The sequence below is a fragment of the Pipistrellus hanaki genome (genome assembly GCF_964339955.1).
Source record: "Pipistrellus hanaki genome assembly, chromosome: 10".
NCBI lineage: Eukaryota > Metazoa > Chordata > Mammalia > Chiroptera > Vespertilionidae > Pipistrellus > Pipistrellus hanaki.
The window spans coordinates 29719724-29742561 of NC_140512.1; the positions used below are offsets into that span (position 1 = coordinate 29719724).

The following is a 22838-nucleotide window of genomic DNA, read 5'->3' on the forward strand; positions in this document are numbered from 1 at the left end:
CTCACGTTTCGGCACGCTATAAAATAGATCTGGAAATGATGATGACCCACTTTTGCAAAATGCTTCCTCCAGACATTCCTTTGGTGTCTGGGTAAAAGCTTGCAACTCGGTTTGTGTTCGTATCTCCCCCTTAAGGGAATCGAGATTGCTTGCATCATGCCGTGTTTCAATAAACTCTGCCCCACCTGGTTCAAGGGCCATCTCCAATGCTCTTCATGTACTTTCTTACAGGGAAATCCTGGCTCTCGTGGTCTTCCTGGAGCTGATGGCAGAGCTGGTGTCATGGTAGGTTGCCTATTACTCATCTCCTGGGAAGGAGCCTGAGGCTTCTGGTGGTTGCTGTGTCATTCACTCCAGCCCTGCCCCTCCCCTTCTCTTTAACAGGGCCCCGCTGGTCCACGTGGTGCCACTGGTCCTGCTGGTGCTCGAGGTCCCAATGGAGATGCTGGTCGCCCTGGAGAGCCTGGTCTCATGGGACCCAGAGTAAGTTTCCGATTGATTCTGAGCAAGTAACACATGTCACTGTACCCTTTTTTTTAAAAAAAAAGATGGATATTATTTGAAGGCAACAATATAATAACTAAAAGTAAATGTGTTAGCAGGCTTGATGATGGTTGCCTTTTTAAATTTAGCTTCATCAAAGCCTAGTAGAGATTTCTTACCCATTTGGTTAGTTCATAAATTTCCTATTTATTACTTGATACAATGGCTATGAGGTTTGGGAAAGAATGGATTTATTTTCATATGTCCAAATTAGGTTAGTTCTATCAGCATGAATCTTTTATCACAATTGGTGAGTTTTATATAAGGTATTCGTGAATTGTATTAGGGCTATACATTATCAGTTTATTAGATTCATAGTGAAATCATTTTTCCAGCAATCACAAAGTGCTGTAATGTATTCAGCATCACACTTGCTATGGAGAAACGACCTTGAGGTCCACAGACACCCTATTCCACAGCAATAGAGTAATTTTTTTGCCTCTGTTATCTCTTATGGGTGGATATCAACTGTAACTGTACCATAAACAACTGATAAAGACATGAAACATAGCAATAAAAAAATCCGCTTTGGAAAATTGCTTGCTAAAAGTATTTGTTTCCCTATGATGAGTAAATAACATGATATATTTTGCCCATATAGCATGTTGCTCAACAGTTTCTTGAGATAACTATAAACAGACCAGCTGTAAAAGGAAAAGCACAAAACAAGTAGAAAAGAAAAGATTTCAGGATTCTGGCTAATATTCCTGATGATTTACCCCAGGCAACGAACAAAAAAAGTAGGGGAGAGTGCTTTTGTGAGATTTCAATTAATTGGTGCCTCGTGAACATACTAATTGCAGTATGTGCATGAAAGTGCCAATATGAAAGCATCTTCATTTGCTTTATAGGGTTTTCCCGGTTCCCCTGGAAATGTTGGCCCAGCTGGTAAAGAAGGTCCCGTGGTAAGTGTTGTTCCTTTTCCATTATATTTTCAAGGACACTTATTGCACCCTTATCAAGTCTATTTTGTGGCTTATTTATACACGAACACATTGGAAATAAATATCAGCCATGTACATCATCTAGGAACGCAAAATAATGGGTTGCAATTATGGAGTCCGAAAGGATACAGGACTGAAAGGAGAAAAGGGAAAAGAAAGGAAAAAAAAAAAAAAAAAAAAACATGACAGGGAACCTTGGAGAGGGTGACAGGGTATGAAAAGAGAGGGAGAGAGGGGATTGTGTACCTATGAAATGGCCTGGCTGTGTGTGTAACGACATGCTCCTTAGAAAAGGAAAATGGATTCATGATTCATAATGGAGATGCTGGACCACAAGCCTGAGGTCGTGAGACCGCGTGGATGCTAGGTAACGTTTCAATCAACTCTGGTTTCAGGGTCTCCCTGGGATTGACGGCCGGCCCGGACCCATCGGCCCCGCTGGAGCAAGAGGAGAGCCTGGCAACATCGGATTCCCTGGGCCCAAAGGCCCCACTGTAAGAATCACCTCAACCTCCTTTCCCTTAGCACTTTCATTTTTTGGCCACATTTCACCAAAACTCTGGCATTTCTCTCTTGCCTCAGTTTGCCCTATTTCAAAGGTGCTCCTCTCAACATGGGAAAATTGCAAGTCACTTACCATATTAAAAATTGGAGTCCAGGGTGTCACCTCCTGAAAATCCACCTCCTGAGTCTTGCTTCTGCAGACACAGGTGAACCTTGTTGTATATAGAACTGCAGGGCGATGGATCAAACCTTCGAGTCTAAGGCTTAGATAACCAAATTCGAAGACTGGGAATCTAAAAACAAAAGCAGGAAATGAACATTTCAAAATTGTGATGGCTAATTTGCCATTGAATGTGTAACATTTTTTAATGTTTATTATAGGGTGATGCTGGCAAACCTGGGGAAAGAGGTCACGCTGGTCTTGCTGGTGCCCGGGTAGGTGCTAATTTCTGTGTAGATCTATCCGCATGGTATTCATCCAGGACACACTTCCTGTGAGGCCACCTGACATCATTCCATCATGTTCTTTCCAAGATGACATCCCCTGGGGTTCTTTTACTATTAAAAATGTTCTGTTTTGTTTTTTTTTTAAACCACACTTATCAGGAAGTGAGCTGTAACCAAACAGAATATATGTCAAGTTAGAATGATTTATGGATGCATTCGGATTTTATTTAATTCATTCTCTGACCTTCATTAATTGCCTTCTATCGATGGACTTCCAGTGAACCATATCAAAAGTTGGTAGATGGTATTTGGGCCTTAGCAGGAGACCCAGAATGAGTTTAATTCATGCCAAAATGACAAGCTTTGTTTTTGAGCAAGTAATGCCTGAGGCTTTGAGGCATCTTAAACTGCCTGACTCTCGGCGACCCTGAGATTTTTCTGTTAAACATTTTAGGGTGCCCCAGGTCCTGATGGAAACAATGGTGCTCAGGGACCTCCTGGACCCCAGGTGAGTATTTCTCCCACTCTTATTCTTTTCCGCCCTAAAATAAATATAGTTCAGCAAAATGACCATCTCCCTTTTTTCCTGTCCAAAAGTGATGTCACTAGATAGGAATGGTGCCATCTACCATTCCTTATGCTGTCTTTTCTATCACTTTCAGGGTGTCCAAGGTGGAAAAGGTGAACAGGGTCCCGCTGGACCACCGGGCTTCCAGGTAAGTCATGTAAAATAAACAGAATACTAGTGCCTTTGGGCAGACTACTCATCTGCAGATCACCATACCACTCATCACCACCATAGAGAACAGACTTTCAGAACTGAAGCAAAGAAGGTGCATTTTTTTCAAGGCAAACTTTTGTGTAATGTTTCACTAACACACAATAGTTAGTGATCATGTTGATATTAGAGAGTTCCCCGCAAAACCTAATTATTATCAAAATGCCTGAGTATAGTCATAAGATTGAGATTGGTATTTTCTTTCATCTAGGGACTGCCTGGCCCCGCAGGTACAGCTGGTGAAGCTGGCAAACCAGGAGAAAGGGTGAGTGAAACAAGTTATAATAAACTCACCTAAACTTGGGACTTTCCTTGTTTAATACTCTACTGCAGTGTAATGATAACATGCTAAAGGAAACTTCATGTTTAATATGTTAATGATAGTGTTCTATAAATGTTGGTACTGATGGAGAGAATGAGCCAAGTTACCCCATTTTGTTTAAATCACTTTGTTTTGAGAGTTGAATGAAACATCACACCATGGAAATAAAATAAATCAATGAGCATTCCACTTAGCCTTATTTTTTGTATTGCTCTTGGTAATGTTAAAACATAAATCATGTCCTTCTTCGTAGTGAAAAAAGTAAATGCACTGATTCTTCATCAAACTAGACCATGAAAAATTAGTTTTAATGTTTTTCTTGGCATTCATACATGATACTGTGGTCCACAATCAGAGCATGAGTTCTGAGTCGTTTTCTCTGTAATTGTGATGAATGTTTCTCAATTCAGTTACATTATGTGGCCTGGTCTCCTCTGTCAACAGTCAGACATATTGAGGAGACAGCTGGTCAGTAATAAAGGAGATATAGTTGGGTAGACATTTTAACTAGGTAATGTGCATAATATGATCATTTCTATTTTAAAAAATAGTCAATTAATGTAACTAAAAATAAGCAATGTCCAATAGTGTTCATCATTTTTTATCATATTATCAAAGGAGATAGTCTGTTTGGTCACTTTTCAAAAAACAATACACTAAATAATAGGAAACTTACATTTCCTGATAACAGGTTCTAGGATAGATAAAGCATGGTTCAAAAGGATTCTCAAATCTTTCCATACACCATTAAAAGTTCTCTTGTTCCTAATATCCCATGTAAGAAGGGCCTATCTGACTTTATTTATCTCTTTTAAAGCTTTTCTAAACATGAGTTTGTAAGTAGATTTAAAGAACATACATAAATTTCATGCTTCATTTGTTTCATGTTTTGCTTAGGGTCTCCCTGGTGAATTCGGTCTCCCTGGTCCCGCTGGTCCAAGAGTAAGTGTTACTTAACTAACTTTCATAAACTTCTTTGTATGTGTTTTTAAAACAAGGAATGTTTCCTCCCAAAAACTCTTTGTTTTTTTAAATAGATTTTTACTGATTTCAGAGAGGAAGAGAGATGGAGAGAGAGATAGAAACATCAGTGATGAGAGAGAGTCATTGATTGCCTGCCTCCTGCACGACCCCTACATGGGATCGAGCCTGAAACCCAGGCATGTGCCCTGACTGGGAATTGAACCATGGCCTCCTGGTTCATAGGTCACCCCTCAACCCCTGAGCCATGCTGGCCAGGATCTCCTAAAAACTCTTGATAACCTTGTGACAAGTTCCTGACATTCTTCTGTAGTCAAATATCATCTGTAGAGAGCATTTGAATTTCTAATTAATAATAGACTTACTTATTTGCTCATATTTCTTATTTAAAAGTCATATGGTTATAAGAAACATAAATATTTTTATTATATTTGTGATTTATATAGACAAGCGTGATATATTTATGGCAGTGACTCAACCTTAGTCAAGAAAAATTAATATCTTACTAAGTTTCAATGTTAATTTTTGCAATGTATGCTGATGAATTTTTAAAGTCTAAATCCAAAATCAAGCATCTACTCATAGAAAAAATAAGTATATATATATATATATATATATATATATATATATATATATATATATATATTTAGTTTGTCTGTAGTCATTAGAATAGCTGGGGTGATTTGCTTACCCCTAAAGTGTCCTATTCTGTGGCTTGTTATCATATTTCTAGGATGCCCAAGCAAATTTAGTATCATCAAACTGCAGTATCATAGCACCAAGTTAGAACAAGGGACTTTGAAACAGTAGCAATGTGGACTTATTTGTTAAATATTCTGGGCCATAGAATGTTATGGCAAAATATTTACATGCAAATTGGAAGGTATTTTAATAGACACAAAAATACATATAATATAGACATATAGATATATCTCCTCTGGTAAATATTGTCACTGTTGCATAATTATTGCATGCAATTATGAAATGGAAACATAGAAATGATATCTAATCTTATTATCACCTGTCATTGCTCTCCACCTAAAATGACACACTATTTCACTTTCAATAACTAGAATCTCTTTTTACCTGTGGATCTATCATCAAAAAAAAGGAAATAAACAGAAAAAGGAAATTAATTCCAAAGGCTGAATATTATACTCCAGGAGCAACAAATTTTGGAGTTGTAGCCATAGGATATTAGAGCTGAATGAGATTTTAGAGATCATCTCATCCCACCCCTTCACCTTACTGGTAGAGAATTAAGAAACAATAATTATAATTTGCTAATTGGTAGCAGAACCAGGATTCAAAAGCTTAACAAATATGAACTCTGATGTGTAAAACCGTATCTCTGAAAGTCATGAACACTAACCCTTCTGCCAATCCCTTTCTTACAGGGGGAGCGTGGTCCCCCAGGTGAAAGTGGTGCTGTTGGTCCGTCTGGTCCTACTGGAAGCCGAGGTCCCTCTGGACCCCCCGGGCCTGATGGAAACAAGGTAAAATTTCATGTGATACATGCTGGTTTGGCTCATTAGCCTCTAGAATATGTAGATCCTTGACAATAGTGAATTCACTGTTTTTCATATTATGTATTTATTTCCAGTTCTATGATGGTGGCCATCTCAGTAAATAATAATCCAATTCCAGTGAACCTGAATTATTTCCAAAAAGGGGGAATCCCAGTCTTCTACACACATAAAAAAATTAGTATGGGTTTTCACTATTTTCTCATCATACTGGTCTCCTTCTGTTCCTGTCTGGGCTAAGAGTCTGTTTTAATCTCCAGGTACATTTAGATACTATATTTAGAGAACATACTTTTATCTTCTCAATATCCTCCTTCATAGGGTAAAATTTCAAAAAGTAGTCTAAATTTTAATAAGAGACTTTTTAATGATAAAAAAAAAAATTAACTGGACAGTACCTTCACCCCAAAAACATAAGCCTGAAAATCTTATTTCAAAATGGAATCTAGGGCTTCCAATTTTAAAATAAGTGAAATTATTTCTGAAAAACTTTAATGAAAATAAAGAGAAGACATCTGGTAATACTTTTGATTCTTATCTTTAAGAGAAAAAAGGTAAAGATTAGCTGCAGAAAGCTATTCTAGCACTAGCATGTGGAAGAATATTGGGGGGAGTGATAAAAACAAGATAAGAGAGAAAGTGGGGAGGGGTATGGGATGGGAATGGGGGAATAGGACAAATATGTGATATCTTAATCAATAAAGAAATTTAAAGAAAATGAGGGTTGAAAGCAGATTTTAAAAAAAGAAAGAAAGTGGAAATCAGAAAGTAAATAAGGCTCATCTCAGAAGCTAGTAGACAGGTGTCAAGTATGTGGAACTGTAGAGCTTGATATAGAAATGGAAGCTATAATCCCCGCTCTTAAGGAGATTAAGGTGCAAACATTGCCTCAATCAGTAAGGTCTCTTTCTGTTCCTGTCTGAGCTAAGAGCCTTATTCTTGAAAAAATGTTGTTTGGCAAGTCTTTTTTCACACTCTGCCTCCTATTATCCAATCCTATCCTTTTCTTTCCCTGCCTGCCTCTCTCTGAGGAGGATGGGGAGCAGGTTATAGAAAAATCACAGCACCAATCCCCACTCCCCTCTTCTCTTCAGTCACTGTCATAATAGCATCTTCCTCCATTACATTCTCCCTTCTTTCATAGCCCTCCTTTGTGACTCTAAGTAGGCAAGGATGCTCTCCATTAAATGTTTCTATTGGAATCCTTCAAGAGTTTGAATTTTCTTTCCTTTTTTCTTTCTTTCTTTTTTTTGTCACTGAAATAATTGATTTCACGTATATTTGATCCAAGGGTGAACCTGGAAACGTTGGTGCTCCGGGCAGTGCTGGTGCTAATGGTCCTGGCGGACTCCCCGGAGAGAGGGGTGCTGCTGGCATCCCCGGAGGCAAGGGAGACAAGGTACCCGCTTAGTGCTGGACTTGAAAACATATTGTTGGTGAACTCTAGCGAGAAGGCTGCACGAGGTTGCCCAGGTTTTTACAATTCTTGGCAGGTGGACTTAGTAGCATTTTGATATCTACGCATGTATGTTTCCCCCAGCCACCTAGCACCTACGCATTTCTAAACTCACTAATCTGGCAAAATTCCTTGCTACCATGGAATTTCACACAAACAGATGGTGTTGAGTAATACATGAGGCTCATTTTAATGCCACTAACAATAATGCCTCATCCTGCCCTAATTAATGGCAAAAAGCTATTAATATATTGAACAGCTGTCAACCGTGCTGCTGCATTAGTTATGCCATAGGAGGGATCGGGCACTGCAGCCCGCTGTGACGTTACCTTATAATTCTGCCCACATGAGTTATGCTTGATTATGCTTCAGGAGGGTCATAGAAATTAGAAAAGACTATTTAGCAATCATCTGGAAAGGTCTTTGATTATTTTCCTTTAAAAAAAAAAAATCCTCCTTCCATACAGGTAGAATGGTAGGGAATCAAGGCATGACTAAGATTTTTCAATGACTGGGATATTCTCGTTTGTTCTGTGAAAACACTTCAGCATTATCTTGATTAAAAACTTCTGTCAGAAAACAAAACACGGCTCCTGCTTTATATTTCAGGGTGAACCTGGCCTCCGAGGTGAAATGGGTACCACAGGCAGAGATGGTGCTCGGGTGAGTAAGATTTTGCCTGTTGTTTGTGCTTAGATTATGTGTTTGTACCTCACTCAGTTTGGGGTGAGAAGCTTTCCAAAAACAGAACTGACAAATGAAGATTTGAGTTTAATCTAGGAGTCTCCTATCCCTTCCTGGGTCCACGGCTAATGATACCATGTTACACGTTCCAAAAGCAAAAGTCAGGAGGACTCACCACTTTGAAAATCACAGCCTGAATTGTCTACCTTCCTCATTGTTAACTGAACAAAAGTGAAAACTACTAAACCAAAAGGGTTACTGGAACTTTAAAGGATTGCTGAAGTCATTAGAGGGCTTTAGAAAAAAACAAAAAACAAACAAACAAACAAAAAAACACTAACTCCTACATTTTAAGAAGCCAGAACCTCCTAACCAGATCCTGTTAATGCCATGGAGATGCCAAAGATAATCTCATAATAGCCATACCACAGCTCTTCAAAGCCACAAATGACCTTGGTTTCCTCTTCTCATCTCTCTCTTGGAGCTGATATCTCCCTATGGCACATTCATAGTAGTCCCTTCTCTGAATCACAAAGTCCTAACAGTTCCAAACAAGGCCACCCCTGCGCTGTTCTCCAGGGAATTTAATAAGATCAGGGAGGTCAGATCTCCCCGATTCCTAACCTGCCCTTGCCTTACACAGTTCCAAAGCACTCTCCTCCTGAAAGTGGCTTCCAACAGTATTGATAATTAGAACTGAAATGCATCAAAGGCTTTCTTGATGTCCACCTAGAGCGTGCAGTGAAAGTGGTCTTTCTGTCCCTGGATCAGCACAGTGGGGGGGTTGGGGGGGTGGGGGGAGGGGATGACAGGGGTCAATGTGGATGGTATGGGAGGTTATTATAAGATCTGTTTCCTTTTTGGTACTAGGGCGCTCCTGGTGCCATGGGTGCCCCTGGTCCTTCTGGAGCCTCTGGTGACCGGGTAAGCATTCATTTTCTCTGAGTTGCAACTTTCCCCGCCAATAGCAGTAGCTAAAATGTCCTGCCTGCCTTAGCTCCCAGAAGCCACAGTAATTCATTTTTACGGGTTGGTTTTAAACCCACTTATTTAAAAACTTGTGTTTTGTGATGGGGTGGCAGAAACCAAACACTGTGTGTTTGAAGTTCTCTTCCCCTTCCTACATCTATGCCGGCTATGTAATCTACACTTCAATCCTTATCGTTTGTTTTAAAGTCTTACTCTGCTGCTCATTAAAAATATCCTAATGCACTGAGTCTTCTTAAAGCCTGCAATTGTAGAAAAAGAAAAAAGAAAGAAAGAAATCAATAAAATACATAGTGTGCTCATTTCACACTGAACACTGAAAACAGGCCTCATTTATTGTACTGCACAGATTGCAGGAAATAGATCAGCCCTGTGTTCATCTAAAAATTAGAATGTCCTCTTCCTGGTATTGTAGGCACTGGTTTATAGAGTTTTTGCAAGTGTATGGCCAATACCACTTCAGCCCCCAAACTGAATACAAACATTAAGCAGAGTCAGAACCACTTTATTTTACTCTATAGATGGGCATTAGTTATCTCTCCCAATGCTTCTGCAAACTATGACAGGGGACAACTGTCTAGCACTGTTACCTCTCCTTCCAACGCTGTGAGCATTTGTGTACGGCACAGTAATAAGCTCATCTTTGGCCCCATCATAGGGTGAAGCTGGTGCTGCTGGCCCTGCTGGTCCCGCTGGTCCTCGTGGTAGCCCTGTAAGTAGGAGCCTGGGTCATTGTGGACACTCATAACTTTTAGACATTGATGAACCTAAGATGCTAAGACATAAAAATCCCTTCTCTCACCTAGGGCGAACGTGGTGAAGTTGGTGCCGCTGGTCCCAATGGATTTGCTGGTCCTGCCGTGAGTATCATGTAATGAAGGTTAATCTGAAAACATCCCCAAGTTGGTAAGTGAGTCAGTTTGGACTACCTGAACCATAAAACTATTTCTTTCCAACAGGGTGCCGCTGGTCAACCTGGTGCTAAAGGAGAGAAAGGAACCAGAGGGCCCAAGGGTGAAAATGGTGTTGTTGGTCCTGCAGGCCCTGTAGGAGCTGCTGGACCATCTGTAAGTTGAATGCACTGGTGCTCAACAGCTACCTATGAAACCTTAGAATTGCACGTACATCAATTAAATTCTTACTATACACACAGAGAATATGCCAGATAGAAGATTCTTTTTTAAAATAAGAATTAATATTTGCATCCTGCTTTATGATTTGTAAAAGTCTCATTTATATTGCCTTACTTTTTTAATAATGCCATAGGGTGGTAATATTGAAGTAAGAACATTTATTTTATTTTGTATGAAACAGATAATTTTCTAATTTTTATATTTGCTTCTAAGAGATATGAGAATGATTCCTTTGAATAAAAGAATAACAATGGAAAGAATTATTTTTTAAGTTGATCCCATCTTCTTTTGTTTCCATTTAGGGTCCCAATGGCCCCCCAGGTCCTGCTGGAACTCGTGGTGATGGCGGTCCCCCTGTGAGTATTTAAAATGGACTCATAACTTTTCTTTAAAATCTAAGAGGGACATATTTACACAATAGAATACTATGCAGCTGCAAAAAAGAAGGAGCTCTTACACTTAGAGACTGCATGAAGGGACCTGGAGAGTATGATGCTAAGTTAAATAAGCCAGTCAGAGAAAGACAAGTATCACATGATCTCCCTTATATGTGGAATCTAATGAACAAAACAAACTGATCAACAAAAGAAATCCAAAGACATGGAAGCATGGAACATGATTAATCTTAGAGGGAAGGGGAAGAGAGGAACCAAAGAATTTATATACATTACCCATGAACACAGATAATAGTGTGGTAGATATGGGTGGTGGTGGCAGGTGCAGGGTAGAGGTAGATAGTTATTAAGGTATAAACAACAAGGTGTAATAATGGTATAGTGTCTTATCTTCTTGCTCTTACAACCTCCAGTAATATGTTAACATTTCTAAAAGGACCATCAGAGTTTTAATGCAAAATATGGGTGTTACGAGTGGAGGAATGCTGGTGAGGAAGATGGTAGAGATGGAGGATCTTGGGATCCTGATTTCATAATACTCTATATGAGGCTGCCAGTACCTACTCTTTGGTTCAACCCTTTGTCACATAGTATTGAGGATTTTGTCAGAATTTTCCATTTTATCTGAATCTTTGAAGTTGGTGCTGATTGTAGAATTTTAATATAAAATTTTATTGTGCTTGCTTCTAGGGCATGACTGGATTCCCTGGTGCTGCTGGACGTACTGGTCCTCCTGGACCCAGTGTAAGTACATCACTACAAAAATATGTCTTCATACACTCTAGCCAAAAGACCTGGCCTCTGGTGGGAAACTGGTAAGAAACTCTGTGAAAATATGCTACTAATATTTAGCTATCACTTTCCTAGTCTGAAATCAGTTTTTCTGAACCGTTAAGGCAAATGCATCACAAATTATATCTTATAATATCAATTTAAGAGGATTTTATTCATGTGAACACAAGTTCCCTTTTAGGGGCATCATCTTTTTGTTCAAAATAAAAAACAGAACAGTTTTAGTCACATATCAGATATTTCTATATCTAATTACCCTTTATAGCCAACATTCTGTCCCGTTGTTAAGGTATAATTGTTCCTGAATGTAAAGGTAGTTTGGCCTCTAATTTAATTCTGAGTCAGACTCTTCTGTCAGGACTCAAGAGAATTTAATTAATTACAAAGGATTAAGTCTTTTGATTAAGGTTTCAGGGGGGAAAAATAGCAAAGATGTTGATTTCTTGGAATCCTTTTACAGGTTCATAACAGAAAAATCTTCATTCCCTGTAGGCATTTAATTAAAGCTAGTTGAGAGCATATGTGATTCCTCCTTTATGAACAAAATGCCAGTATTGGCTTTCTTCAAAAAATAAATGAGTAGAGTCCCCCAAAACGCACTCACTTATAACCAACTTTATAACTTTGCCTAGTTCCAATATGCCAGGTTACTAGTACGACAGCATTGCTTCCCCTCACAGATATTTGCCGTAGCTTCTACGTCCGTTCACTTTATTACAGCCTCCAGAGAAGGAAGATGGGAGTTGCTTCTTTCTATAAGAAAGAATGTTTAAAAAGCTAAACGTTTCTCCCAAAAGGCCAGGGTACTATTTTGTCGTTTTCCCTGCATCTTAATATCAAATACCTCAGCTGCTCTCTTCTGGGTCCATGATGACTAACAGAAAGTAAACGACCTTGTACATTTGCCCACAGGGTATCACTGGCCCTCCTGGTCCCCCTGGTGCTTCTGGCAAAGAAGGAATCCGTGGGCCTCGTGGTGACCAAGGTCCAGTTGGCCGAACTGGAGAAACAGGCGCCAGTGGGCCTCCTGGCTTTGTTGGTGAAAAGGGTCCTAATGGAGAGCCTGGTACTGCTGTAAGTGATTTCAAACTCCTCTTTCCTAATCCCTTGTGTGGAATCTTCCAATGGTGTGTGTTTGTTGATGAGCATTGCAGGCTCTTGAGTAGAGCTCAGTTTAGCCAGGAAATCTGTCTAACGGATATTGAGGGTCATCCCTTCAGCGGATGCTCAGAAGGCACTCAATGGGAATAACAATGAATGAGAAAGCTCACTGTTTTACCAAAAAAGCCCTTGAAGTTCTTGAGGGCACCTTACTGATACTGGGATTAGAACAAAATCCCAGTGCAGTGGTCATCCTACCATCTATTAGTTGATCTCAGTAAGCTACCAATTCCTTAAATACGCATTGTCCAATGTGATTCCTACTCTGAAATGTGCTTTTGTTAGACCTGGTTCCATTAGAGGGCAAGGTCAAGATTTGCTTGCCGGCATAGATTCTATAAAAACTCCATAACCTGGGTAAGCTAAACTCGTTCATTTCAACCACATTATTTTTAATGTTGTTACACTGGTTTCAAGAAGGGACCAGGTACAAAAATATACATGCCAAGATGGAAACTCATTGTCATCACTAAAGAAAAGACATCCAAGGATATGTCCTGCTAACTGCACTGTTTCTAAACTGAGGATAGCTCATTCTCATCACCTTCAAGCTAACCTGTCATCAGCTATGTTTTTACAGTAACACTCAGTCTTCTTCATCTTGTTCAGGGACCTCCTGGCACCCCGGGTCCTCAGGGTCTTCTTGGTGCTCCTGGCATTCTGGGTCTCCCAGGCTCCAGAGGTGAACGTGGTCTGCCAGGTGTTTCCGGATCTGTGGTGAGTGTTTGACACCCTTCTTATTCTCATTAACATAATAAAAGATTTTTTTTAAAGCTGCCACTTCACATGTGACAGGTTGATCACTGAATAACTCCACTTAAGATATTTTATTCATGGCATTTCCTTTATTCAGATCACATGTCACTTCTCCAAGAAGCTTTAATACCACCTTACTTAGACACATGCAATAAAGACACAGCTTAACATTATGCAGAATGATTTTTGTTCTTTTTTATGTGCTTAAGAATGACATAAGCTCTAATTGCATTCACTCCCCACTGCAATATGAAATGCTAGCATCATTTATCCTGTGGGAAGAATGAAACTCTGAAAGTTCTGAATCATCCCATTAAACCTTAGACGTTGACAGCAACTAGCAACCATCTCATCTCCATAAACTCTCTCAACTTTATGAATTCACTTCATCTGGGCTAGCAGATAAAATGAGGCTCACCATATACAGTGGACATTCCAAAACTACACAGACCAGGGCAGCTTAAGTGTGTAGAGGAAGGGGGAGGGTGACAGTTCAGACCATTTTGTAGCCTATTCATTTTCATTCTTTCTTCAAGCTGAAAACTCCTGGCTAGGGTTGTTGTTCTGGGAAGGTGAGATTGGCACTCCGTTCAATGAGAGAAATGCTGTTGTGTCTTTTCTGCCTTTTTAGGGTGAGCCTGGTCCTCTCGGCATTTCCGGTCCCCCTGGAGCCCGTGGTCCCCCTGGTGCTGTGGGTAATCCTGGAGTTAACGGTGCTCCTGGCGAAGCTGGCCGTGATGTGAGTCCAACACTTGGTTTGTAAAATAAAACCTGGCAATATTTCATTGTGTGAAGCTTTATAACCTGCGGTGAGGTTCACTTGTTCCAAGTGTCTAAATATGGGGTCAGTAATACCTCCATATACTGACCACTCCTAGTATTGAAAATAAGAAGAATTACTTGGGATGCTGGGTAGGTCTTTAAATAGTATACTTCAAAGCTGACCAAAGTATTAAGAAACACCTCTAAAAAAAAATCTAGGTTGGCAAGGTGTTGTTCTTATTTTTAACAGTCTGAAGGGGGTTTCACTATTGAGTTCTGCAAGTGATGAAGGCAGAACAGCTGAACTAAAGGGGCTGGTGGGTTACAAAGCTCACTAAGTGCCTGTGTTGGTGTGGTGTCTTCACAGGGCAACCCTGGGAGTGATGGTCCCCCAGGCCGTGATGGTCAACCTGGACACAAGGTTGGCATACCTGTTCATCTTCCTCTAATTTAAGATACTAAGCTACAGGCAAGATGCTAAGCTTCATTTTGCCTTTGGTAGGGAGAGCGTGGTTACCCTGGCAACGCTGGTCCTGTTGGCACTGTGGGTGCACCTGGTCCTCATGGCCCCGTGGGTCCCACTGGAAAGCACGGAAACCGTGGTGAACCTGTAAGTTGTGAATACCAGTTCCTTAATGCTGTCATCCTCATCCTGACTGCCCCACACTTGGGAACCTGTGAGGGCCTGGGAGGACAACCTTGGGCATGCGGATAACTTATGTTTTTCTTTTCCAATTCACAGGGTCCTGCTGGTGTTGTTGGTCCCACCGGTGCTGCTGGTCCAAGAGGTCCTAGTGTATGTACATGGTGAAGATTTCTTTACATATGAACATTTAGGAGAAACCTAGACTGTCCATTAAGAAAGATAAATCATATATAGGCTAGACTCTATTGTTGTTGTTTTAATTTAGTCCCTGTTGAGAATTGTTACAAATAGCTTCCCAATCACAATTTCAAATCTCTTATGCTTATTGGTATTAAGTAATCATGAAGATCTAACCAACATTATGGACAGCTCAACTAAAGCAGATTGAGATGGGAGGAGCATGCACATGGCTCTTAGACCTTTGCGTGTCTTGAACTGCCTTAGTAAAGAAATTCAACAACAATTGTTGAGAAGTGAGTGTCATTTTAAATTTCTAAAAAGGTAAATGTCCTCTATGCCCTACTCTTTCTCTGCAGGGCGCACAAGGTATTCGAGGTGATAAGGGAGAACCTGGTGAGAAGGGGCCCAGAGGTCTGCCTGGCTTAAAGGGACACAATGGATTGCAAGGTCTTCCCGGTCTTGCTGTAAGTAAAATGAGGACATACAGCATATATGCAGATTTTTAAAGGCCTTCAACCTAAAATGATCTTCCTTAGATTTTCACTGGTATTATTCTAAAATGTCCTGCCTCATATTCATTTACCATTCTCTGGCCAACTTCATCTCTCGGAGATAATACTGTTTCATCCCACCATGAAAAGGTGAGGGTTAAGGGAGATAAAAATACACATATATTAAAATCTCCTGGCAACAATGTCCTTCAACCTCACTTAAAGTAAATGTAATTAGAGGAATGACTAATATTGCACTGCTGAAATAGCTTGCAGGGGAAAAAAATTGAATATAATAGACATAATGGGAGAAAAGAGCCCCATTTTACATTTTCAATTTTCTCAATCCAGAGTTCATTTGAACTAAAGTTTTCCATTCAGTTTTTAAAAATCTATCTATTGACATGGGTTCTGAAAATGTGATTTTCCTGTTCTCTCTTTAAAGGGTCATCATGGTGATCAAGGTGCTCCTGGCACTGTGGGTCCTGCTGGCCCTAGGGTAGGTCACTCTAAGAGACATCTATCTCTGAAATAGAGCCTACAGAAGGTAGGGGGCCCCAGGCCTTTGCTCCCTTGGGGGGTTTACACTGGCTCACAAAGTCCTTCTTCCCTAGGGCCCTGCCGGTCCTTCTGGCCCTCCTGGCAAAGATGGTCGCAATGGACATCCTGGTGTGGTCGGACCCGCTGGCCTCCGCGGCACTCAGGGTAGCCAAGGTCCTGCTGTAAGTATTATTTGGGAAAAGAGTAAAGAGCCTCACTGGCCTAAAGAGTAAACCAAGATAATTATGTCAGCACATTAAAGTAGTCCCCCAGTTCCATTTTTCTAAAATATCTAAAAGTGGTCTGTATGTAATGAGTGTTTAAGTCCATCCCTTCATGTATGCACAAGAGCAGGTTGTTTATTTACATAAACTTGATTTTTTATTTATTTATTTATTATTTTTACTTATTAAAACACGCTTTTGTGTGATGCCCATCTGAAAACCTGCCATCATTGATGTCTCTCAGTGTAACCAAATACCAAGCCTCCTCTTTCTCACTTTCACCTTTGCAGGGTCCTCCTGGTCCCCCTGGCCCTCCCGGGCCTCCCGGCATAAGCGGTGGTGGTTATGACTTTGGTTTTGATGGAGACTTCTACAGGGCTGACCAGCCTCGTTCACCACCTTCTCTCAGACCCAAGGATTATGAAGTTGATGCCACTCTGAAATCTCTCAACAACCAGATTGAGACCCTTCTTACTCCCGAAGGCTCTAGGAAGAACCCAGCTCGCACATGCCGTGACTTGAGACTCAGCCACCCAGAGTGGAGCAGTGGTAGGTCAAGATGCCCAAGGCAGAATGTCCCTTCTCACAAGCTGGGCTTTTCAAAATCAGTTCCCACTGATACTTAGAATGAAAAGTAAAACCCCAGTGAGAGGTTTCATGGTCCGGGTCTTGTTTTTTTCTTAAAGGTTACTACTGGATTGACCCTAACCAGGGATGTACTATGGATGCTATCAAAGTATACTGCGATTTCTCTACTGGCGAGACCTGCATCCGGGCTCAACCGGAGAACATCCCAGTCAAGAACGAGTACAGAAGTCCCAAGGCCAAGAAGCACGTCTGGTTAGGAGAAACTATCAATGGTGGAACCCAGGTGAGGAGTCCCACAAACCTTCCTTCCCTTGCCAAACAATATTTTGTTAGCGTTGTTTGTTTTATAATCCTTCTGGAATGGGCTTACCAAAAGAACATGCTCTTTTGGGGATTCTATCTTGAGTTACACATTAAAGACATATTGATTGAACATATCCATACAAATCAAAGTTATTACTCAAATTTGACTTAACAGATAATCACTGGAGAAACTAATGTCATTTAATATGAAGATGTAGTGACCATGCATATGTATTTTCAGCATATGTGCTTATCTAAATTTTTAATTAACCTTTTCACTGATTTATTGAATGCTTACTGGTGGGAATCACAAAAAAAGAAAACAATCCAAATATCGATCTCTGCTCTTTTATTCTAAATAAGAAACATACACAAAAAGGCTTGTCTGAAAGAGGTACCTTTCTGAGCTGACCTAACCTCGGCTTGGTTATTCCCAAGGCCCTTCTAGGTAACTAATACTTCAAAGATAAGTGAATTCTGTTTCCTTTAATGCCAGTGGGAGAAAAGAGGGGACATATATAACACTTTCAACAATAAATATTTTTTAAATGATAAAGTAAAATTTCCTTATTCTTAAAGTTCAAATCTGACTTCCTTGTTTTTCCCTATACCAGACAATTTTTCCCCCCCAAATCAACTCTTAGTATCTGAGACCTTCTCCACTTAATTGGAATTTCCATTTTATTCTCTGTAGTTTGAATACAATGTTGAAGGAGTGACTACCAAGGAAATGGCTACCCAGCTTGCCTTCATGCGACTGCTGGCCAACCATGCCTCTCAAAACATCACCTACCACTGCAAGAACAGCATTGCATACATGGATGATGAGACTGGCAACCTGAAGAAGTCTGTCATTCTGCAAGGCTCCAATGACGTTGAACTTGTTTCCGAGGGCAACAGCAGGTTCACTTACACTGTTCTTGTAGACGGCTGCTCTGTAAGTAAAAGTGAAATATGGGAATAGTGAATAGCACTTACCTGAGGGGCTGGGGGGGTCCTAGTTTAGAAATATTCACAAAATGAACAGATAAGTGAGTGGTCTAACTTATTTAAAACCATTTTACATGAACTTATTTATTTAAATTCAGATGTTAAATCCAGAGTATTCTTCTAAGATCTTTCTTGCTCCTTCGAAAATTCTCTGAAATAACTGAAATATATACTATGTCCATATATTAGTTGTTTTTCTTTTGTATTAGTTTCTTCTCTTTCCTTAAATTAGGGGTGTCGAACTCAATCAGAGAAGGGGCCAAAATCTAAAATCCAGCCTAAATCGCGGGCCGAATGGTTTACTGAACAGTCATAAACTGACAATGTCATAAACTGACAGCGGAGTGCAGTGATGACAGCGCGGTGCGGGCCACATTGCAAGGCCTGGCGGGCTGGATTTGGCCCGCAGGCCTTGTGTTTGACACATGTGCCTTAAATGATAATTTATGCCCATAACTTAAAATTACTTGAGGTTTAAAGGACCCAAGCTATATTTATAGTTACATGTATGTTATTTTACTTGCTAGCATGGCCTACATTTAAATATTTTTATGCTTTCTCTACAATCCTATATAATAAAAGGCTAATATGCAAATCGACCAAACAGCAGAATGACCAGTTGCTATGACACGCACTGATCACCAGGGGCAGACACTCTATATAGGAGCTGTCCCCTGGTGGTCAGTGCACTCCCACAGGGGGAACACTGCTCAGCCAGAAGCTGTGGCAAGTGCAGTGGAGATGGTGGAGCCTCTCCTGCCTCCGTGGCAGCACTAAAGATGTCCAACTGCTGGCTTAACCAGTCAGACATCCTCCAAGGGTTCCCAGACTGCTAGAAGGCTCAGGCCAGGCTGAGGAATGCCCCCTTCCCTGGTGCACAAATTCTGTGCACAGGGCCTCTAGTATACTATAAATCAGGGGTCTTCAAACTACGGCCCGCAGGCCACATGCGGCCCGCAGAGGAGTCTGATCCGGCCCGCCAGGTTTTTTGGGCAGTGAGCGCAGCCAAGGTGTTACAGTAGGAATTAGTAGTTCATATAGTCCGGCCCTCCAGCTCTCTGAGGGACCGTGATCTGGCCCCCACTTTAAAAAGTTTGAGGATCCCTGCTATAAATGGAAGAAAAATTTAAATATACGGATAGCAATACTCCGCAACTCCCCATTCCCCCCCCCCCCCCGCAGACACACACACATCCTAAAAATGATGATGTAGACATAAATCACTTGGAATATGTATTGCAATGTTGTTGTTGTTTTAATTAGACTAGTAGGAAGCCTCTCCCCCTAAAGACACCCCCTGATGCTTCTGTTTCAAAGATGAATGTGTTGATCTGAGACACATGTCTTTAGAATGAAGCAAGTGAAAATGCAGTTCTTATATCTAAGAGTTAGATGATATTAGATTCCAAAATATTGCTGCTTTATGTATATATTTTCTTCTCTCTCTCTCTTTTTTTTTTTAACAGAAAAAGACAAACGAATGGGGAAAGACAATCATTGAATACAAAACGAATAAGCCATCTCGCCTGCCTTTCCTTGATATTGCAATTTTGGACATCGGTGGTGCTGACCAAGAAATCAGTTTGGACATTGGCCCAGTCTGTTTCAAATAGTTGAACTCAACCTAAATTAAAAGAAAGGAAATCTAAAATAACAACTTTCTCTCTTTGCCACTTCTTTTTCTTCCTTTTTCTTTAAAAGCTGAATCCTTCCATTTCCTCTGCACATCTACTTGCTTAAATTGCGGGCAAAAGAGAAGGAGGATTGATCAGAGCATTGTGCAATACGATTTCATTAATCCCCTCTCCCTCTCCACTCCCCAAAAGATTTGGATTTTTTTTTCTCTCAACACTCTTACACCTGTTGTGGACAATGTCAACCTTTGTAAGAAAACCAAAATAAAAATTGAAAAATAAAAACCATGAACATGTGCACCACTTGTGGCTTTTGAATATCTTCCACAGAGGGAAGTTTAAAACCCAAACTTCCGATGGTTTAAACTACCTCAAAACACTTTCCTGTGAGTGTGATCCATACCATTAGGTGCTGGCCCAGACAGAGATGAGCTGAGGTACTTGTCTTGTTTTGTTCAAAAACACAAAGGTGCTAATTAATAGTATTTCAGATACTTGAAAAATGTTGATGGTGCTAGAAGAATTTCAGAAGACACTCCTCTGTACTGAGTTGTATTGTGTTTCTTTCCATTTGATTTTGCATCACTAATTTACACCTTATCCCTGAATAAAAGTATGCAGATAATTTGCCCAACATTGTTCTCTTCTTTAAATTCAGCATTTGTTCTTTGCCAGTCTCATTTTCATCCTCTCCCATGGTTCCAAAGAAGCCTTGCTTCTCAGACAAGCAGAAAAAATTAAATTGTACCTATTTTGTATATGTGAGATGTTTAAATAAATTGTGAAAAAAAAATGAAATAAAGCATGTTTGGTTTTCCAAAAGAAAACATTGAGTAAAATTCCTTGCTTCAATGCTCTTTGCAATATAAGTAGGGATTCTGACATCTCTATCAGCCATGAGACTGAGTGTTTCTTGTTGGATAGAAACTATGCAGAAGGGCAGTTTGGTTTGGTAGAAAGAGCAGAGAATAAGGGCCCAGGGGATCTGAGCCCCAGTTCTGGCTGATTGGCCTTGAGCACTTCACCTTTTTGCGTTTCAGTTTCTATATCTATAATATGGGGAAGATTCCTTCTCTGGATGATTATGCATTTGTCCTACTCAAAATTCATGATACCATGGCATTGTTGACCTAAGTTTATTCTAAGCAGAGGACCACAGAACCTTTTGGGGTATTATCCATTAAGCATTTTGAAACAGTGGCTGAAAGTTGGTCTATGCACAATTAATTCTATCAACTAAAATAGTTTCACATATTCATAAAAAAAAAAATGCCATATAGTTCAATCTTATGCAACTGAATACAATGCCTGTTAAGAGGCAATGTGTGTGCTGTCAATCAGCACAGACAATTGTGGATAACAGTACCATGAACACCTACCTGCCAAATCAAATTCATTTTTCTTCCCTGAACCTTTCAATGACATCTTAAATACACTTAAATATAGGAATGTGTCAAGTAAAATGTTAAAATTCATTTAGTGCTTATTTCCTGTTGCAGAACATAATTGCGATTATAATATTTGCCTCCTGTTATAAGTCATCTCAAGATTCAATTAGTTTTTAAAGCAACTGAACTTTATGGAAATCTAACATTAACTCTAAAAACTTAGCAAAGTCTACTAACTAAATTGTAACTTCAAATCATGGTCCTTCTGCTACCTGAATCAAATACTGGAATGTACAGTACAAAGCAGGTTCGCAGTCCTTAATCCACCAAATTAAGACTCATAAGGAATCAGTATTCTGAAAGTACCTTGCAAATTCTTATGTGCACTAATTGGGAAACCTTTGGCTAAGGTGATTTCCAAAATTCTTTATAGCTATAATATTTTATGTCTAGCAGAATGAATCAATATACCTTGCCAGACAATATAAAGAAAGCTAAACCTCTGGGTCACAATACTAGTAATCCCCCACAAATTAGTAATTGCAAATAGTCAAGCAAATTTGCATGATAATCAGTTAGAAATCTCTGGATTAAACATATGCTATGTCCCCAGGCTTACAATACAAGATATAACCATAAGGATAGTGTAAAGAGTGGAGAGAGATAAGAAGGAAGAAAGCCAACTTTTATTGAGTACCAACTATGAGCCAAATACTATGCTAAATGATAAGAATAATGGTATTTGTTGAATTGAATCCAACTAGGTAGATATCTTAAGCCAACAGTTACCTAGCAATTATTTAATCACTGGTTGAGACTACAAGAAAATAGTTAAATAAACAATGGTATTTCTGATAGATAACGAAGAGGAAACAAGTGATAGTATACCTGATAAGTATACCAATTATGAATAAATAATGATATATCTAATAGATAACAGGAAAAGAGTGAAATACATTTTGGTATCCCAATAACATTTATGCAAAAGAAAAACATTTATAATGGAATGTTATCATCTTTAAAATATAATATTCAAGTACACTTTCAGAGACATATTAAAATACATATAAAATGCCAAAGAGTAGGTACATTCAACTAGTAATGATAAGAATAATTTTTATCCCTAAATTTTCCAAATAAGCTATAATACAATTATTTTAATAATTTACAACAAACTTACTCTTAAAATGTTATAAAAAGAAATAAACAGTCAACAAATGAAAAAAATCCTGATTGGGGAATGGCAGCTCCAGGTAATGGCTCATCACCCTCCCACCCACCTGTTTTCTAAAAGGAAATGAAATATTGCGATTAAGAGTCATCATTACCATGTCCCAGCCACTCTGGGGACCCTGGGGAGAGGGGGCACAAAGCCATACCACCTCAGGGGCAGCAGCATCCTCAGGGATTCGCAGTTCAGAGATCCCTGAGAGAGAGAATAAAATAATGTGTGCACACAATTTTAAACCAAGTGTTCTCTGAGGATAGCAGTGGACACTGTTAATGAATGAGAGGAAACCTCAGGAAATTAACCTGAGCATCATGCAGTAATAGTGATATTTGGATTGAACTGGCCAGTTCTTGCCAGATATCTCGTTTTACCTTCAAGCCCTCTGTCTGTCTAAACGCTTTTCCTCTGGAAGCCATATGGTAAAAGTCTGGTGCTTACCAAGCCAGGAGGTC

At 39.8% G+C, this 22838-nt stretch overlaps 1 protein-coding gene and 1 long non-coding RNA gene across 2 annotated transcripts in view; one reads left to right on the forward strand and one right to left on the reverse strand.

The window, feature by feature from the left end:
- Nucleotides 1-20067, forward strand: part of COL1A2 (collagen type I alpha 2 chain) — a 36815-nt gene extending 16748 nt beyond the window's left edge. The window contains exons 21-51 of the mRNA XM_084896632.1: nucleotides 232-285; nucleotides 385-483; nucleotides 1395-1448; nucleotides 1883-1981; nucleotides 2373-2426; nucleotides 2893-2946; nucleotides 3101-3154; nucleotides 3428-3481; nucleotides 4436-4480; nucleotides 5917-6015; nucleotides 7337-7444; nucleotides 8111-8164; nucleotides 9056-9109; nucleotides 9831-9884; nucleotides 9979-10032; nucleotides 10132-10239; nucleotides 10608-10661; nucleotides 11391-11444; nucleotides 12405-12566; nucleotides 13263-13370; nucleotides 14041-14148; nucleotides 14539-14592; nucleotides 14674-14781; nucleotides 14914-14967; nucleotides 15354-15461; nucleotides 15934-15987; nucleotides 16103-16210; nucleotides 16543-16801; nucleotides 16939-17123; nucleotides 17838-18080; nucleotides 19600-20067. Of these exons, the coding sequence (XP_084752758.1) occupies nucleotides 232-285; nucleotides 385-483; nucleotides 1395-1448; nucleotides 1883-1981; nucleotides 2373-2426; nucleotides 2893-2946; nucleotides 3101-3154; nucleotides 3428-3481; nucleotides 4436-4480; nucleotides 5917-6015; nucleotides 7337-7444; nucleotides 8111-8164; nucleotides 9056-9109; nucleotides 9831-9884; nucleotides 9979-10032; nucleotides 10132-10239; nucleotides 10608-10661; nucleotides 11391-11444; nucleotides 12405-12566; nucleotides 13263-13370; nucleotides 14041-14148; nucleotides 14539-14592; nucleotides 14674-14781; nucleotides 14914-14967; nucleotides 15354-15461; nucleotides 15934-15987; nucleotides 16103-16210; nucleotides 16543-16801; nucleotides 16939-17123; nucleotides 17838-18080; nucleotides 19600-19746 (2904 nt within the window). The 3' untranslated portion in view covers nucleotides 19747-20067. The remainder of the gene's footprint in view (nucleotides 1-231; nucleotides 286-384; nucleotides 484-1394; nucleotides 1449-1882; nucleotides 1982-2372; nucleotides 2427-2892; nucleotides 2947-3100; nucleotides 3155-3427; nucleotides 3482-4435; nucleotides 4481-5916; nucleotides 6016-7336; nucleotides 7445-8110; nucleotides 8165-9055; nucleotides 9110-9830; nucleotides 9885-9978; nucleotides 10033-10131; nucleotides 10240-10607; nucleotides 10662-11390; nucleotides 11445-12404; nucleotides 12567-13262; nucleotides 13371-14040; nucleotides 14149-14538; nucleotides 14593-14673; nucleotides 14782-14913; nucleotides 14968-15353; nucleotides 15462-15933; nucleotides 15988-16102; nucleotides 16211-16542; nucleotides 16802-16938; nucleotides 17124-17837; nucleotides 18081-19599) is intronic.
- On the reverse strand, nucleotides 18197-18639 carry LOC311628976. The gene is made up of 2 exons (XR_014796110.1): nucleotides 18557-18639; nucleotides 18197-18345 (listed from the first exon to the last, which is right to left on the reverse strand). It is a non-coding gene; the product is annotated as an uncharacterized lncRNA (long non-coding RNA).
- Nucleotides 20068-22838: the final 2771 nt, after the last annotated feature.